The sequence below is a fragment of the Catharus ustulatus genome, chromosome 6, assembly GCF_009819885.2.
Source record: "Catharus ustulatus isolate bCatUst1 chromosome 6, bCatUst1.pri.v2, whole genome shotgun sequence".
NCBI lineage: Eukaryota > Metazoa > Chordata > Aves > Passeriformes > Turdidae > Catharus > Catharus ustulatus.
The window spans coordinates 45,797,799-45,815,953 of record NC_046226.1 but is presented as its reverse complement, the minus strand read 5'-3'; the positions used below and the strand labels follow the sequence as shown (position 1 = coordinate 45,815,953).

At 46.4% G+C, this 18,155-nt stretch overlaps 1 protein-coding gene across 3 annotated transcripts in view; it reads left to right on the top strand.

Moving 5' to 3' along the window:
• Positions 1 to 18,155, top strand: part of SLC25A22 (solute carrier family 25 member 22) — a 49,470-nt gene that overhangs the window by 28,327 nt on the left and 2,988 nt on the right. For 2 of the 3 annotated variants that reach the window (XM_033063094.1, XM_033063095.1), the window contains exons 4-7: positions 1,839 to 1,894; positions 7,533 to 7,623; positions 15,883 to 16,001; positions 17,604 to 17,772. In XM_033063094.1, coding sequence (XP_032918985.1) covers positions 1,839 to 1,894; positions 7,533 to 7,623; positions 15,883 to 16,001; positions 17,604 to 17,772 — 435 coding nt within the window. Of the gene's footprint in view, positions 1 to 402; positions 422 to 1,838; positions 1,895 to 7,532; positions 7,624 to 15,882; positions 16,002 to 17,603; positions 17,773 to 18,155 lie in introns of those variants that run through there. The other variant, XM_033063096.1, reaches the window with a different exon arrangement.

The window sequence follows — 18,155 nt, the reverse complement described above, 5'->3', positions numbered from 1 at the left end:
CTGGCTGCTTCTAAGAACGGGAGGGGTTGAGCTTTATTAAGAAAGTTTCCCCTGCTACAGGGGCTTATTTTTCTGGAAATGGTGTGCGCTCATCAATACTAGATTTCCTGATTACACCAATTACCTGGTGTCTGCTGAACACCCAGGACGGCAGCAAGTTCCTTTAAAATGTTGGCTAAGATAGTATGCCTTACTTCTGCTTGGCTGAAGAGATCTTTGACATCAGGGGAACCTTTCGCTTGAAAAAGACAAAGACACTTTTGAGGGCTGGAGAGAGCTTGGCTTTTGGGCTGTGCTGCCCCAGGTATGTTATGTATCATTTTAATTGGCTGTTGTCTCCCTATTTCCAGGGAGAGAAGAAAACTGGATGTGACCTTGGCTGCATTTGTTCTGCTGCAGCTTGAGGGGCTTTAAGTGACACGTAAGCTCTATCCTGATGCAGCAGGGCTGTGTGAATATGGTGGGAGCAGCTCTTCTCACTTCTCTCCTTGCTGCGGCTTGTTCAAAGCAGCATCGCTTGCTCAGGAAAAATGTGTTCCCTCCAGCACTGCAGTGTGAGAACTTCATGGGAGGGATAGGAGAAAGGTGCACAAAAATTTCTGGGGCTTGCAGATATGTTGGAAGGGCTGCTCAGAAGGAGGAGATGAGTCTGTGCAAGTTGCAGGGGCTGGGGTGGAGTGTGTGAAGGATGAGATGCCAAAGGATTGAGGGAGTCCCAGCAGAGGGGAAACTCTTTGCCATAACTGGCAGTAATACAGGATGGGCTTCTCCCAAATAACTTTAAAACAGCCTTGACCCAGGCAGGGCCATAAAGCCCTCAAGGAAGTTCTGTATTTCCTTCTCCACCTCACCACTACTGCTGATCTGAGAAGTTTACTCCTTGTGTTGCCAAATCTCTTAAAAATGTATTCTTGTTTTCATTAGCCATACTTCTCTTATTACTGCTTAAAAGAGCCTTTTATTCCTTAAGTTATGTACACATACATGCATGTGCACCTCTCCCTTTCTCTATGGCTACAGTAAATACCTGCCTCTTCCTAAAGACCCTAAAGGCAGCATCCCAGCTTCGTGCAGTGTGGTCCAGAGAGGGAAACTCTGCCAGGGAATCTGTGCAGCCTTCCTGAAACGTGACTTTGGATTTGCTAAGTGTGTGTATCTGTGCCTTCAAAAACCTTTGAGCCATTCCAGTGCTCTGCAGGGTTTTCCCATTTGTAGTAAATGTGTTTGCAGTGAGGAAGGTGACAGTTTTCCCCTTGGAGCACGGTACCCTGCCGCGCTCTCTTCAGGGCAAGAGCCTGAGTGCTTGCTGCCTGCTGTGGGACTTGATGTGTTAAAAGTGCATGCTTTAATCTGCATGGGAGGCCACAGATGACTGAGTGTTCAGGTCATCTCGTGTTTGTGTGCCTTGTGTCAAATTTCATGGAGTAAGTCAAACAAGTCAGCATGGGGAGGGTTTGACCCCCCCTTATTTCCCTTCCAGAGCTGGATTTAAAAATGTGTACACAGGGATCTGCTTGTTAGAGCATCTTATGTGCATTTGCCACAGGGGACCCTGCATAAACAGACCTTGCAGTGACACTTTTCCCTTTTGTGTTTCTGGAAAGCAGATAGCGTGTGCAGAGTGAGCCAGGGGTTTCAAAGCCCCTGTGAATTAGGGGTTGAAATTGGACTCAGGTCTCAACAACGGCACATTCAGAGGCTGACGCAGTTCCCATCTCAGCTGAGGGTTTTGCTGACAGAATGTAAATGGAAACCACTCCGATAAATTTGCCTTGTTTTTCTCTGCACTCACCCACCTTTGAGGTCCTGTGGTTCATCTCCCTCTGTTCTGTTTGCAGGTCTGACTGCCTCATTAAAACAATTCGGTCGGAAGGCTACTTTGGCATGTACAGAGGTAAGTACAGCTGACTCAGGCACTGCACAGCTTTTGCGTTGGAAGCACTGGTGCATGAGTAGGAGGAAAAGTTCTGTTCTCTGGCATATAAAGCAATAACCTGGCAATATCCTAGGAGGCTGAACAGTGCAGCTGTTTCTATAAATAAACTCCTCCATGCAGGTGTCTATTCAGATACCTACCACTGAGGGCTTGAGTCCTCATGACTGCTTTGATGTTAAACCTCAGTGAAGTTCATCTTCACTAGCAGTTTAAGTGAAACTGCTGGACTTTGTGTCAGGACTGTATGTTATGTTTCCCAGCTTGGGCATGGTAACTTTTGACAGATGGGCAGTAGCAAATCAGCTCTTAAAGTTCTGTGGTTAATGATTGAATTTATGTTAAAGCCCTCCACCAGCATGGTCAGGCCTGCTGTCTCAAGCATACCCAAGTGCCTTGTTCAAGCATTAAGGTAAGCTGCAATTAAAAAAAAAAAAAATTTAAAATAACCTGCCCTCCAAAAAACTCCCTTGGGATGGTAAGAAAATCAGAGGTTTGCTCAGGGTGGAGCTTCAGCTGATTGGTTCTTCTGTGCTGACCTGCTAGAAATCCCTTGGCTTCTTGGCTCAGGCTGTCTGTAGCAGCAGCAAGTTCTTCAGCTGACATTATACCTTTTCTAGTTTACACACAAAATCCCTGTAAGTTTTTAAAGATTTTGAGGAGAGGAAACCAGTAGGCCACATTCTGACTTTACTTGTAGCAGAGAAAAATGTGGAATACCTCCTTGGCTTGCAGCACAGTCCAGCTGGTTTCATTGACACTGAGCTCTGGTTCATTTTGTGTCCTGATAGTCCCTTGCTTGCATATGCAGTTTTTATCTGGGGTGCTCAGATAGCATTCTTGGTGGCACTCAGTCACTGATAAAGCCTGATTAAAGTTATGTTACTATGATTGAGTCCTTGCTCTTTGTTCAAGAGGAAGTCCCGAGATGGTGGCACTTTGCTCTTGGCCTGTGCAGTGTCTCTTGCTGCTTGTTCCCTACTCCTAAGGAACCACAGGCATTGTGGCTGGCCAGCCTGGGAGCAGCACTGGATGTTCAAGCAGCATCTCTTGCCCAACTTCCTGGTGGGCGTTTCAGGGGAGTGTGGTGGATGGCGGGGATGGATTGGCTGCTTTGCATCAGCTTTCCTGGGAGCAGGCAGCAAGACAAATAACCTCGAGGAACCCTGGCAAGCTCCATCTTTGATGCTAGCAATGACGTGTTCCCCTTTGATTTTTTTCTAGGAGTTTGCTGCTTCTGTGTTCCTAGCCAGGAATTCAAGCTTGTGTTAACTTTGGCTGTAAATGTGCAATGGCAGGCTGCTTGGTGGGAGGCAGAAGGAAGGAGCTGCTTGGGGAAACTTACAGGGGAGACTGTGGGACCAAGAGTTTTTGTGAGAATCAGGACTTTTGGAAGAGACAGCTTAGGCCTTTAAGGCATAGGGTGGTAGAGAGGATGTGGATCTCCAGGCCACTTGTCATCCCCAAGCAGAAGGATGCAGAGGGTTTTGCATACCTCTTTTTTTTCCCGACTTTTCCCAAGTCTGGTCAGTCTGGTCAATGCCCCTAACTCTGTTCAGGGTGCTGATAGTTGTTTGAAATTACTTCTGACTATTCAATAGGGAGCTGGGTTAGAGAAGCTTTTTTGAATAGCTCCAGCTCCTTCCAGAAAATAAAAGATACTTCATCGTGGCCAGAGGCAAATGTGAGTACTCCCAAGAGCAGCAATCTTGGTCTCTGTGCCTCAGTTCTGTGAGGTGACATGAGTAGCCTTTCCTTCCCTCTCCAGGGGGAGAATTGGCAGGTAAAATACATCCAAGGTCTAGGAAGATTGTGTGAGTACTTTTCTGGAAAGAAGGTAAAGAGATGTCTAAGCCTTGCAGAGAAAGATGGAAATCAGGTGGTGGGATTGGTTCCTGCTCCCTCCAGCTGTCCTAGTTCCCCAGCAGAATTTGCTGAATGACTCACAAGATCTTATTTGCAGGCTTTAAGCTGAAATTGGGAGGATTATATGTTAATGTGCTAAAGTAACAGCTGCTACTCCCCATGGAGGAGTGACAAGCACGTCAGTTGTCCTTGCAGATCCTTTGGCCTCTGTCAGAGGACAGAAAGGGTCTGTTTGGGCACAGCCATTCTGGCTGTGTGTCTTCAGGGCTCCTTCATGTGTGAACCAAATCTCCTCAGTGCAGACAGGAGAGTGGTTTGTGCTTGTAGGATGCTTTTCTGCAAATCGCCTCTTAAGGTGTTTGTGTGGGCAAACAGTCTTCGCTGTGTATGAGTAGCCCGTAGCAAACTGTGTCATGTATAAGGCAATCCCAACATTTCTCTCAAGTTCTCCAAAAGTTACAGGGATTCTTGGGTGTGTTTGGGACAGGAAGAAGAGGAGTTCCCTTGTGGTTTTTTCCATAACATCTGTGTAGCAGCAGTGCCTTGAAGCTGGATGGGGCTGTCTAGCCCTGTCTGTGCTCAAGTAATTGATGGTGTGCAGTCTTAAAACGTGATGCCAAGTGAATGAATCCATAGTGTCTGTGGGCTCCTGGTCCCCATGGGCATCAGTAATAGGGGACTTTGGAGAGATGCTCTCTCAGCTTCTTACTGCAGTCCAACCAGAAGGCACCTAAAGATCCAGCACATGTTCTGAGCAATTGCAGTGCTGTTTGCAGACTAAGTGTTTAGCCAAGGTGGCAGGAGCCAAATGCCCAGATCAGGCTGAGGAAGTGTCCTTTGCTGTTGGTGACATTTGGAGGGTAGCTGCATTTCAGCTGCAGTAGTGTGGCAGCCCTCCCTGGCCTCTGTTAATAATGTCTCCCAGTGCCATGGTGGGGATGATTCAATCTCCCTGTTATGTGGGTTGCTGGTGATGCAAAAGGGCTTCTGTGAGAAATGGGTTTTAATAAAAAAACAAGGCTTGGTGAGAAGAGGGTGCCTACAAGTTTAGTTGGCAAACAGCTGGTTTTGCCCGTGGTTGATTTTATTCTTTGTAGTGCTTCCTTACTTCTTCTCAAAGCACTTTGTTTTTTAATAATTGCTTTTTATTTTTCCATTCTGTTTGTCTGTCTTTGCTTGTGGTACATGTAGCATTGCCTGTAGGCCAAGCTTGGCTTTAGTTGGGAAAGTACTCACTAATGTGGGCAGAATTGAGGAGACTTTACCAAAAGGAGAAGATGCTGTGGAAAGTGTACAGCCAGCAGCTGGATATCTAATTTCTCCTCCTCCAGTAAATTGAAGCTGTTATGGATTATTTGGGACAGGGATTATCCATTCTCTGTTAAGCAGCTTTACTGAAAATATCAAAGATGTAGGAGAAAACACAGGTTGATTAACTTTTTTTTCCTGTATATTGCATGTTTTTACTCTCTACTCTATTTGCAATTGAAGAGAAACTTCCATGAAAGCCTGTTGGTTCCCGAAAGTCAGCATGTGGAAGTGTACTTCTTGTGTACTTTTCTTGCTTGATAGTTTGGAGTTTGTTTGCTTTCTTTCAGTGAACCCTTTTCACTGGTGTTAAGAGTTTATGCTTTTTTTCTTTCTCTTCTTGTTTTTCCAAGGAAAGGGTTATTCATGCTGCGTGTCAGTGGTGTTAAACTTCATAGCCATTGGGAGAGTCATTGAAGTTATCTTCAACTTGGCATTCGAGGAAACACTTTATGGGTAGCCACTTCCACTTAAAGTTAGGCTGTGTGGATTTGCTTTGTAGATCCTGGTATGATTGGCATTAGAATGTGGATGTGGAGCATGAAGGTCATTTCTGTGAGGCTTCTCTTTGTGTGCAAGAGCCACGGCAGAGGGGACATGATGTGTATGAAGAATATCAAACTGAAGCAGCACAGTCACTGGTGCCCTTAAAAGTTTGCAAAGAACCAGGAGTGTGAGAGACCTGCCCTGCTCCCTGCTAGTTGATTTGTCTACTGTAAAAGATGATGGCATTTGTTGGATGACATAGCCAGTGTGGAATGAATGCATTGCTTTGGCTTGCTACGAGGCAGCGTTACTCTGTATTTTCTGCAAAATCTGAACATGGGAGTTGAAAGGGGGAAAAAAGTGTTGGACTGCCCAGCCCTGTGCTGCTATTCTTTCTTGCTGCAATTTTCTGAATGGTGGAGGTGTGTCTCCTGAGCAGAGGATGTAAGGCCAAGGATTCCTATGTCCCCTCACTCCCTGCTGTAGTGTCCCAGAAGTCCCACTGTGACTTTGCTTCCCAATCTGCGGAAAGTCTCCCTAAACCTATGTCTTTCAGTTTTTGAAGGGAGGAGAGTCCATCCCAAGGAATAAAGGATTGAGCTGACTTTCTCTAGGTGTGATTAGCCCTTATAGCTCCTGTCAACTGGGGTTCAAAGGTCCTGAAAATGAACCCCACCAGGTCTTTGGAGCCTAGTGGGGGTACAGGTTCTCTGTCTGGTTCTCTTTGGAATATGAATCTTTGGGATAAATTATTTAAAGCTCAAAGACAAGCATAAATGCCTGAATTTGTGTTTGTTCTTACAAAGGTGTTGTAGGCCATTAACAAGTCTCAAGTGTAGCTCCTTTGGAGGGCTTGGAGCTCAGTACATTTCAGTGCAGGTAGGGAGAGCTTGAGGCTATCCACTGGAGGACTTTTTGAGCCTTAGGATTTAAATGGAGGAGAATGTTCTGGAGTGTTAACTGGGAAGGGACTGGCCCTTCCCTCACTCCATTTCCCCCAGGGCAGCTCCAAAGCTGCTCCCAGCCCTGTGCTGCACTAATGTTGCACTAATACCAGTGTTCACGACCCACAGCAGCCAGCCAGGCCATGCAGGCCTTTCATTGTGACAGGCACAATACAGGGATTTGCTGTTTGTTGCTCCTGACAAAAGGTCACTCCAACGGGTGGGGGATGCAGGGAGCCAAGGCTTGTTTACTCCCCAGGTCCCCCAGCAAGCCTTGCCATGGAGCTGAGAGGGGAATTTCTGTGTGCTGCAGCTTGTGGTGGGCAAAAAGCCACTTCAGCAGTGGCTGTTCTGGGGGTGACACCCAGTGGTGATACATAGGGGAAGCCACTTTGCTCTAAGGACTGGTGTGGTGGTGGTTCTGTGCAGATGAGCCAGATCACTTCAGCCAGCCTCCAGGTCTTTCAATAGCTCTGCTTTTTCTGAACTGTTTGGTAATTAAGCTGCTCTGGTGTTTTTTGTGGAAGAAGCAGAGAAGGGGTGCCAGTGAGAAGGCAGGGCATGGACATATCATGGATATATCACAAAATATTTGCAAAGGAGTTGGGACTGGTTGTTAAACCATCTTATACTCCTTTTCTGAAAGTTTGATCTGCATCCTTCTGAATTCATAGGAATACATCCTTGGATGAGAGACAAGGATGCGTGTATACATAGTGGGAGGTAGTAGCAAAGCTGAGGAAATTACAAAATACATATGGCAAATGGAGTAGAAACACATCTGGGGATGTTTTCACAAACCCAAGGTGTTGGGAGGCAGAAACACTGTTCATTTTCAGTAGTGTTTTGTATTTCTAAATCCCTTTGGTGCACTGCGTGCTCTCCTTCATCTGTCCTTGGTTTTGTGCAGGAGTTACAACACATTCCTGAAAGATCCAGTTAACAATTCCTTTATTCTCATTACCCAATGGCCTTTTTCTCTTTTCCTTGCCCAGGGGCTGCAGTGAACCTGACTCTAGTGACACCAGAAAAGGCTATCAAATTGGCAGCCAATGACTTCTTCCGGCATCACCTCTCCAAAGACGGGTGAGTAGGGAATTGACCTTTTGCAGTCAACTTAAAAGACACCGACTCCTGGAACACGTCTGGTGAGCCATGAAGAAAAGGTGGAATGGGAGAATGCAATGACTGAAATTTGAGTTGACCTTGAACAGCTCAGCTGGTGATTATGTTCAGGCTAGGGATGCAATGTCTAAAATGGGAAGTGTGAAGCACTCCACTGGATGACTGCTCTTTATTCAAGCTTCTAAAAATAGTCCCAGACTTAAGCCAAGGTTAGCAGATCCAGAATGTGTAGTCTAAGTATTTGAGAGGAACCCAATGTCACTGATCATTGCTCAAACAGCTGCTGGGAAGGCTCTTCTCCTCAGCAACCTATTGGATCCTCTTGTGCTCCTTCTGGCTCGAAAAGGTATCAAGTGAAGTTCTGTAGACCCCAAACCTAGCACCCCTCTTCTCCTTTTGTAGCTTGAAGATAGTTTTAGAGAGGTAGTAAATCTGAATTGACGGAGGGCACTTGGAGAAGCTGACCTTCAAATAAATGCTGAAGGAATAAAATTACCCATTCAGCTTGCAAGTGGAGTTTGGTTCATGTCAATTAAATGTGAGTAAAAGGCGTAAGTTGGAGCAATTGAGAGGAGCTGGATCCTGAATATTTAATGCTGCTTTCACCAAGATGTTTTCCAAATTGCATGGGAAATATTTGCGTCTCCCATCAGAGAAAAACCTTTTCCCAGAGGCAGACAAGGGCATTGTCTCCAGTCCTCAGTGACAGTAGCTAGAATGACAGCCTGCTTGGGAGATGATCCCAACAATTCCCATCAACAGTTATGAGATGAGGCCTCAGTGAAAATACAAAGCTCCAGCACGATTACTGGGCTTAACAACTTCCCAAAACATATCACATCAGCCTTGGCTACTGCAGATCAGTGTCTCAACAACTTTAGTGGAGACTGTGGACTGACACAGATTGAGAATCCATTTTTTTCCTGTACCTTTTTTTCTTTCTTTTGTTTTGGAGTCCTTTAAAGTAGCAACTAACATATGTCTGCGTGACTCATCGGCTCACAGCTCTTCGTGATTTTGTGACTCAAGTCTTTGAATAGCCTGTATTCTGTGCTCTGCTCAGACAGTGGGAGGTAATGATGTCCTCTACCAGGTGCTGTGTCTCATCCCTGCAGCAGACAGCCCAGCATACCTTGGTGTACTGCAGTAAACAGCAGCACAACTCTTTGCCACCACCTACAAAGTGGGGGCTTAGCAGTTTTTTATAGGCCCAACAGAGTGCCAACCTGCCACACCTTGTACTGCCATGAAGGGAATGGTTCCATGGAAGAAATCAGACTAGCATTGCAACAGATTTGGCATTCTGGGAGAGCAATCACTGCTGTGATGTTTCAGCCATTAAAAGGGGACATGCCTGTCAGTCAGTGAGATGAGAAGTAAAGGCTTCTTCAAAGGACAAGTGTGTGTGTCTGCCTCAGGTCTGAGTCCAGCTTTGAACAGGTCTTTGGGAAAGTGAGGTGCAGCTATTTCCATGGGCAGCTGAGGTTTTCACTCTTCCTGTTTGACTTTTGGGTCACTGGATGGTGCACACATGATGTAGGTGATGTGCTGCACTTAATTCAGAATAAAGGAGCTAGAGAATTCTTCCAAGAGCAAGACACCCTGTTACTTAAATCATACATACTGATGGGTCTGGCACTACAGTGACCTAGAAGAGGAGCGTGATACCACCCAGATAGTGGGAGGTCTTTGTGTCTCAACAGAGCATTTTTAGTTCTTTTAAAGAAAAGAGAGGTTGGGCCACAGTTAGGTGACAAGAGTTAGGCAGCATGTGGAGTCAAAGTCACTCATCTCATTTAACCACCACAGGGGGCTTGGATGAGTGAAATCTGGTCAGCTGTGCTTTTGAGGGTAGCCAGCGTGAGCTGGACAAAGGCAGAGCCTTGATGCTACTGTGGTAGATGATTTAAGGTGTTTCTACTTAGAAATGTCACCCCAAAGTATGATGGGAAGAAAAATGCCTTGCAGGTTTGCTGTGGCTGGTATAGGCTATTAATGTGGGATCTGGCAGTTTTCTCCCTTGGGATGCTTCTGTCCTGTCCTCCCAGTTGCCTTAGATGGGGCAGGAATTTAAGGCAGTGCTGGAATTTAAAGGCCTCTGCTACCCAGGACCCAACCCAGGGTGCATACCTGCTAGTACATCACAAGGCTGGGCCCCCTATTTCATAATTCCAGCCAAAGCCTAGTTATGAACAACAAAATAGCTTGGGGTTAGAAAGGTGAAGCCTGGAGCTGCCTGGCACATGGATGTGGTTTCATTTCTTGATGTCTAATTGCATCAGTCAAGGTGTTACATTACACTGGACAAAGCACAGTAAGGGGGTTAGGATCACTGTAAGGCTGGATGAGAAAGATCTTGGTTCAGCTCCACCAAAGTTCTTTTTGCACAAGCCAGTTTGTCTGCTGTGTATATTCATAGATGCAGTGCCCTTAGGTCAGTATTCCAAAGGATGCTCTGACTCAAAGCTGCAGAAGGTTGCTAGACCTGCTTACATTGAATGCCTTTGTGCTAAGCATCTAGCACTTGTCTTGCTTGAAATATGTTGCACGAGTTGGTAATCCTTTTCTGATAAAATGTGCATGTTCTACCAGTATTTGCTGATTAAAATATGCATTAAAATAGACCTCAGTGTGCAAGAGGAAGAAGTATGTGTGGACCAGACAGTGTGGCAAATCCAGCATGACTCAAAGTAGACTCCAGTTAAACAACAGCTTTCAGTGGACACTGATGTATATATTTTTATCCTTTGAAAAACTTAGAGTGGAAATTGCTTTTAAACTAGGATAAAAAGGTAGCATAAAGCCTATTTTTGAAAGGCCAGACTGAAAACAGCATCTGTGGTGTAGGAAACTCCTGACTGCAAATTGCTGGAAGAGTATTTTAGGGATGTTATCACTACAGGTTTGTGCTAGACTCTCTTTTCCCTGGCTCTGCTCTTGGGCACTGCTGGAGGCAGAGCATTGAGGCAGCAGGTCCTCCCAAGGGATCTCATGTCCTTGGTGGTGCAGCTCTCTCCCTGAGCCTGCAGGTGTGTATTCCTGCAGCTCTCTCCACCCTGAGATTAACTTCTGCCTGTGCCATGCTTTTTCCCAAGCTGTCCTGATCATTTAGGAGAGCTGAGTGAGTTGTGTGAGTGCTGAAAACATGCTTGCTCTGCCATGGAGGAGAGGAAGGAGACCAAGATACTGAAAAACCTGAAGGGCACCCCATGACCATGACTGAAAAAGGCAGTAAGGGTCAGGTGATTTCCTGTGATGATTTTGACCGAAGAGCCTCAGCAGTTCCCAAGAGAAGAAGGTGATCGACAGAAGAGTCTTCAGGCAGGTCTTTGTTCCTGTGTCATTCTGTGGGGAAGAGTTTTCACTAGGCTAGGGAAGGCAGAATGTGGAGAGAGGGGAAGCTTCCAGTCTTCAGGCTGCTGGAAACAGATGGGATTTTTTTTTTTAACTCTGGCTTTTTGAAACTGCATGTGTTGAGAGACTCAGTCTCATGGCTGTTAATAAAATAGGTGTGGCTTCGTTGTCCAGAACAGGCACTTGGATATGAAGCTGAGAAGGCAGTTTAGATTGATAGTACACCAGCATTTAAAGTACATCACTGATTATTGGATGCTCAGTGTGTGAGGCCTCTTTGATTGATTTAAGTTTTGCCTGCTTTTTATGTCCTCTTTGAATCTGGGTGTTAAACACTGAATAAAATCAGTAACTTTAAAGTGTCCTACAAAGTTTCATGTTTATCTCTGAAGTGTGGAGTCCCAGATAGCAATTTTGTTGGGCATGTGTATGCCAGGTTTTGTTCATTTTTCAGGTTCTTGGTTAAATATTCTGCCTTGGCTGCAGTAAAAAGTGTCTCATACCTTCTTATATAAGCAATTTGTTGCCCATAAAAACTTTCCATTGTCCCTGGATTAATTTCCTGCTGCTCTTTTCTAAGGTGTTATTCCCTTACTTATTCTGTCCTATTTAATCTTGACCTTTATTTTGTTTGTTGTTTTGAAGTGAAGGCTGGCAATCTGCTGTCTTAGCAGCTCAGATTCCTAGGAAGACCAGCATGACTGACTTCATTCTGCCTTTGCTGATGCTAGCAAATTTTCTTCCATTCTGCCTCCTCCTGTCTTATATCTTGCACAGGGAATAGAAATAGCCTACTGGTAATCCTGGGACAAGCAAGGTACTTTTCCTTCAGTCTTATGCAGATATGGAGACTGGAGTTTGTTTGGAGATTGCCTTCCCAGCTGATACATTTCCCCAGGGCTCTTTCCTTCATCTGCTCTTCTTTCAGGCTCTCCTAAAATACTTGGACCATCTCTTCTGTGGCATGAGTTTAAGTATCAATTGCATGGCCTGGTTGATCCTTGAGCTGCAGAACACTCTTAGTCAGGCTGTAAAGTGAGGCTTTCAATTTAGGAAGAAAGAGTGCTGCTGCTAGTCCTGGTGCTGAGCTGCTGTGCTTGGTCTTTCTTTGGCACTTGTATATCCAGACAGCCTCTCCAGCAATTATTGACTGGATACTCAGACACTTCTTTAATGTAGGTAGTCCTCATCCAACTCACTGAGACTTGGAAGTGGGGAAATCTCTCCGTTCCCCTTGAGAAGGAGACAGGAGCTGATAATGTCACTGTGCCAATTCAGAAACAGCTTGGGGAGAGCTTTTATTTAGCACACAGAGTTCAGGCAGTTGCAGTGGGTTGAAGCTGTTGACATCTAAGGTCAGTCAAAAAGTAAATGCACTTTCAACTGTTAATGTGGTGGGAGATAGAGATGTGCTGTCTAATCACAGAATGCACCCATGGGAGGAGCATTGTCCTTGTCATCATTCCAGGCACATGTTTTGGGATGAAATGTGAGTCGTGTCTGTGTTCAACATGCTCAGTCGTGTTACCCTGTCCATTGTTCACTTCCACAAATGGTCACATTGGAACAAAACACTTGGAATTTCCTGCCAGGGCAACCCTGATGCAGGTACAGAGTCAGGCTCCTCTTGATTTAGTCCAAACATGCAACATAGAGCTCCTGCACATACCTGGAATAATGATTTCCAGATCAACATTCAATCTGGCAATGTTACTTTGAGATGTATCTGTTCCATATCAGTACTTTATTTGGCTTGTCTGAAGCATTTTTGAGCTGGCACTAGAAGTGAGAGGGAGCTTGTAGTGGGAACTGTATTGCTTTTACATTTCCAGCATCACAGCTCCAGGTTTTCTGAAGTGCAGTTGGAGTAGCTTGTTGTTCCCCCTTGGAAAATCAGGGTTTGGGTTAAAGGGACTGACTGGCAGTTTGTGTGCACATCCCCTATGAGTGTGGCAGAGAGGGTGCTCTTCCTTTGAAGGACAACTCCTGTGTGCTGATCTTCTCATCCATATCAAAAACCCCCTATTTAAATTGTTTGAAAGGAACTGGCTCTGTCTGCCTTGAAACTTTCTACAACCTCTTGGGCTGACACACAGAGGCAGAGGTTATTTTATGAGTGAGGAGAGTGATGTCCAAGCTGGGGACAGTAGCCTCTTGGGTAGGAAATAGAAATTGCTTTGTGTGGATGTTTCTTTAGTTCAGAGGTCTCCTTTCTGGAAATGTTATCATCCTGATTCCAGAATGGCTGGTTCTGGTCCCTGCCCAAACACAGTAAATTCCCACATGGCCAAGCTTTTTCAAAAACTTGAAAAAATCCTACACTGCTCCCATGTGACATCAATATACCAATGCTATCAGAGATCTAGTTCCTGCTTTTTGGCTTTATTTTTCAGCTCTGGTTTGAAACTCTAATTTAAATCAAGCATGAATCTCCTCCCCTTCCCATTTGACATTTTTGATTTGTCACAAATTAATAGTATGTCAGTAAAAAATGTGGAACAACTGATTTCTGCCAGTGTAGAATTTGAGGCTATTGGGTATGTGTTATATTTAACACTCTCTTGCTGTGAAAAGAGATGGTTTCTGCATTTGTAGAACTAGATCTTTGCTGGTTTTGTAGCTTTTGAAGTTAGTTGAGATGTGCCAGTTTTTTAACCACTGAGGATAAGGCCAGTGGTGCCTTAAATATTTAAACCCCTTTATTGTCTAGAGATGAAAGTTTAAAAACTTTCCTTTTATGTGCAGACTGGTAAGGTTTTGCAAAGGCAGTTTGACCCCTGTGTGGCAGCTTTTAAACCTGTCAAAAGCTTTGCTTATCTTAAGCTACTTTTTTTTCCTGAACTCTACCCAGTTCCCAGGGTGTGCAAGCCAAAAGCTGAAAGCCCATGTTCTAAATGCTTTTGATGTACCTGTTTGACATCTCTAAAATGCACCCACATGTATAAATCCTTCCTTGGGTCATACTGGCATAGCTCCATGGAGTTCAGTCAAGTCAAAGCTGACTTTAGTTGGCTGGGATAATAATGGTCCAAGAGGATGTGTAGGCCAAATCTTCCTGATCTTTTGAACTGGTTATCAAAGCAGTCACCCTGGACGAAAGCCAGAAGATATGTACTCCAGGGATGCTCCAGGGCTCTTGCTAAAGTGGGAGGTGCTCTGCTGTGCCAAAGAGAGATTCTGGCTGCCAGCTCCTTTTGGTGGTTTGCTTCCTCCCACAGCCAGGCTGGGGATTGTGCAGCCTTGCTGCTGACTGTATCGAGCCACTTAGGGACTAGTGCTGTGCTTCAGGCCACCCAAAAGGCACAAGTTGGCCACCTCCAAGTGGCAGTGGCAGTGTGAACCTCTGGATTTGCACACCCTAGTTCCCCCATACCCCCAGGAAAACCTGCTATGCATGCTTCAGCACCCGTGTGAGTAACTCCGTGGGAGGGATTGTTCTTTGCAGCTCCTCATCTGTGGGGAAATTTGGAAAGGGGAGACTGAAATATTCCTTCTTTCAGCCTTATAGGAGAGCTCTATATTTAGTCACTGGTAATCTCTGTTGTGGCTCTGTGCCTCTAATCCCCTGCTCTCATATGCTCCCCAGAGAAGATGAGAGGTGGAGAAATCGGCCCAGCTTACGTGGTGGGCCAGCAGGATTACAGTGCATCTGCCCTCCCTTTCCTGCAGAGTTGGCATTGCAACTGCTTTGCTGGCCCACTGCCCCACAGCTGTGCCATGTGTGTGCTTGTGAAACCCCTGGCAGGGGAGTGTGCCTGGCTGTGCAAGGGAATGGGGAATATCACTGTGGGACTGCTTCTGCCACAGTGTGGGGATGCGCTGTGAGCAGGTTAAGATGAGGTATTGCTGCAGAGCAGGGCTGGGGGAGGTAAAAATAGTACTTGCATTTAAAAGAGGAGAAAGAGGAGGCTGTTTCTCTCTGGCTGTGTGATGTATACACACTTCTTTTTTAAACCCTTTTAGAAAAGAGCAGGTCAGACGTACGTTTTAATCAAGTCAATGTTTTCTGGTGCCATGGTGTGAGGTTTTTTTATGGGGCAAAAACACATCACTTTCTGAAAATTGAAGCTTTATGAGGCTTTGCATCCTGAGTGCCTCATTTTAGTCTTAGTTGTGCTCTTTCATAACTTTGGAATGGAGGGGTCAATGAAATGCTACGTTTTGCTGGGTGAGAATATGTTGCTGATAGTCCCTGGTCTGTAGTGCAGAGAATGCACAAATCTTCATTGCTGAAGGTCCATCCCATCCCTTGTCTCTCAGGGAGGACCAATTTAGTGCAAAGGCTATTTGTTCAGGTTTAGAAAACCTGGTAAGATGAAGCAGCTCCTAACCACAGCGGAGCTGCCTCCCTGATTCATATTCACTGTTTATTTACTTTGCTTTTCTCAGAGAACTCCAAAGCAGCAAGTGGAATATTTTCCCTCCTTGCTCCTTGTCCTGTGATGTGTGTTTGTTGATGATTTTTAAAGGACTAGACTGGCAGGAGGAAAGCTGCTTATCCCCCTTAATGCTCAGGTCCTCTGGTGCCCTCTGAAGTGATACCCTTTCTGAAAGCTGTGCCCTGATCAGGGGCACCAACAGGCTGGAAGAGAGCTGCAATGCTCTGTCTGTGGGTGAAGGGGGCTTGTGGCTTTTCTGAATGTTCTTTTTCTGGGGACAAAATGAGTCTATTCTGCAGGTCAGGTGGTGCTGCAGAGATGCCAAGCCTGGCTGTGCTGTCAGGCCTAGCAGTTTCTGCTGCTCCCTTGGCTGCCTTTCCTGTGACCTCCAGGGTCAGAGATGTGCCCCAAGCCTTGTACCCAGCTGCCCAAATGTTATTCCAGACCACCCCCTCTGATGGACTCCTTCTCTCTTTTCTTTGGGCAGGAAAAAACTGACACTTCTGAGGGAGATGCTGGCGGGCTGTGGTGCGGGTACCTGCCAGGTGATTGTCACCACTCCCATGGAGATGCTCAAAATCCAGCTGCAGGATGCAGGACGTATTGGTACGTGGACTTTTCTTCCCTGCCCTGAGAGGGGAAAGAGCTGGGACTGGACTTTCAAGGTGGAGCTGAGAGGATGAGTGTAGAAAACCCTTTTCCCTCCCCCTGCTCTCCCATGTCAGAGATACCACAGACGTAGCAGAAGTTTTTCCTCCTCTTCCCAGCTTACTTTTCCCCACACTTTGCTCAGCTGGCTTTGCAGAGGCCCTTGCAGTTACAAAAGGTAGTGGGGATTTGCTCAAAGCAATAGGCCTGGCAAGCAAAACAGCAAATGCTGTTGGTGGATGGAGAGACAGGAGAGATGACTGGGTGGTCAGCTTGTGAGTGATTCAAACATGGTAGATCCTGTGCACCTAAGAAGGGATTAGCATCCTCCAGTGCCTTTCCTGTGCTGCTTCCTCCATCTCCCTGTTTTTGGATATCTGTTTTTTCTCTCTTCTACCCTCCTGTAGCACTTCCCTAACAGCTTCCCAATGGGATGTGTTATTTCCAAATGACTTGTCTCCCCTTGTACTCTTTTTTTCTCTCTGACAAAAACAGCAGTTATCTTGGTTGAAACAGTAAATAAAATTCTCCCAGTGCACTGGATTTGAACGAGGTTTGGAATCAGGCTCTTGGGACTGTGGGCGTGAGCTGGCAGGCAGAGGCAGGAGGCAGTGTGAGCTTTTTGGCTGGAACACTGTGGAGTGTTTCTGGTGAGAAGAGAGACCAGTCTGGCATGGAGACTCAGGGAAAGAGCTGCTTGCTCTTTCCTTAGTCTCTTCCAGAGGTCAGTCTGGGCGATGGCGTCACTTCCCAGGAGCCCTGCATGACACTGTTAGATACCATGTTTATGGCCCTTCCTGGAAAATGGGCCAATTTGTCCTTTAATCTCTCATTTGATGTGGCATTCCTGAATAATCACGGATTTACTTTTTCTTTTCTCTCTTCACTGGTTTTACTGCAGACCTTATCCTCTTTGTGCGTATTATTTTAAAATGTTGGAAGGATTTAAGCCACGGTTTGAGGGTTCAGGAGAGGTTTTTGATGCTGTGAACAACCTGTTCTCTGTGTGCCAGGAGAGCTGTGGTGTGCTGGGGATAATTTACAGATTGAAGAGCTCTCCATCTTCTGGCCAAAGGGCTGAAGTGCATCAGTTGGAAAAATGGGAGAAACCAGCATGTGTTTATAAACATGGCTGAGAAACGCCCCAGGTTAATGATTGCTTTCAGGGGAGGGAGGCAAAGAACAGAACTTGGGAAGCTGTCTCGTTCATGAACATCTTGTTTGTGATACTGGCAGTTCAGGGACACACCTGGAAGCAGGGACTGTCCCCTGCCTGCTCACAGCAGTTGCTGTTGTCAGCACTGCAGGGACAGTGCGTGACAGGATGCTCCTGCTCGGGCAAACCAGCTGGTGGGAGAGCACAGCCGCCAGCGTGGTGGTGTGGCAGTGCTGTCAGAGACTGGGACAGGGAGGGACCTGTGGGAAAAGCTTGCAGGGCAGCTGCCTGGCCTTTGTGTACATGCTGTGCTGGCGCTGAGTGGCTGTCCCTGCCTGTCCACGGCACGGGCAGCAGGAGGCTGCTGGGGCCCCTGCAGAGCGGTGCTGGCACTCTCTCCACAGCGGCACAGAAGAAGCTCATGGCGGCGCAGGCCCAGCTCTCCTCCTCGCCCGCGGCAGCGGCCGAGCCCGCGGTGGAAACGCGCCCCACGGCCACCCAGATCACCAGGGAGCTGCTGCGGAGCAAAGGCATCGCCGGACTCTACAAGGGCCTGGGGGCCACGCTGCTAAGGTAGGATTGCACTGCTTCCCAGGCTTGGAGCTGAGGCACCACTCCTCCCAGGGATGGGCCTGCAAAGGAGGCGTTGGCTTCAGCTTGCTTTGGTTCGGTTTCTGTGCACAGTCTTTGTACCTTAAAAAAGGGAATGGCAGGGGAGTGAGGGAGGGCATCTTTTTGTTCCTGGAAGATTTGATTCTTCTGCTTTCTGTGAAAGGTTTTTGTGTGCCCCATGGTCTGTATTTTCACACTGTACAGAAGTCCTTGTGAGCCAGCAAAGTAAAACTGTCAGCCTGAGACCCCAGAGTGCACAGTGGGAGCTGGCCCATGGAACATGTTGGTGCCTGCTCTGACACTCTTGCCTGAACTCTCCTCTAGCTTTAGCAAAGGTAGAGCTG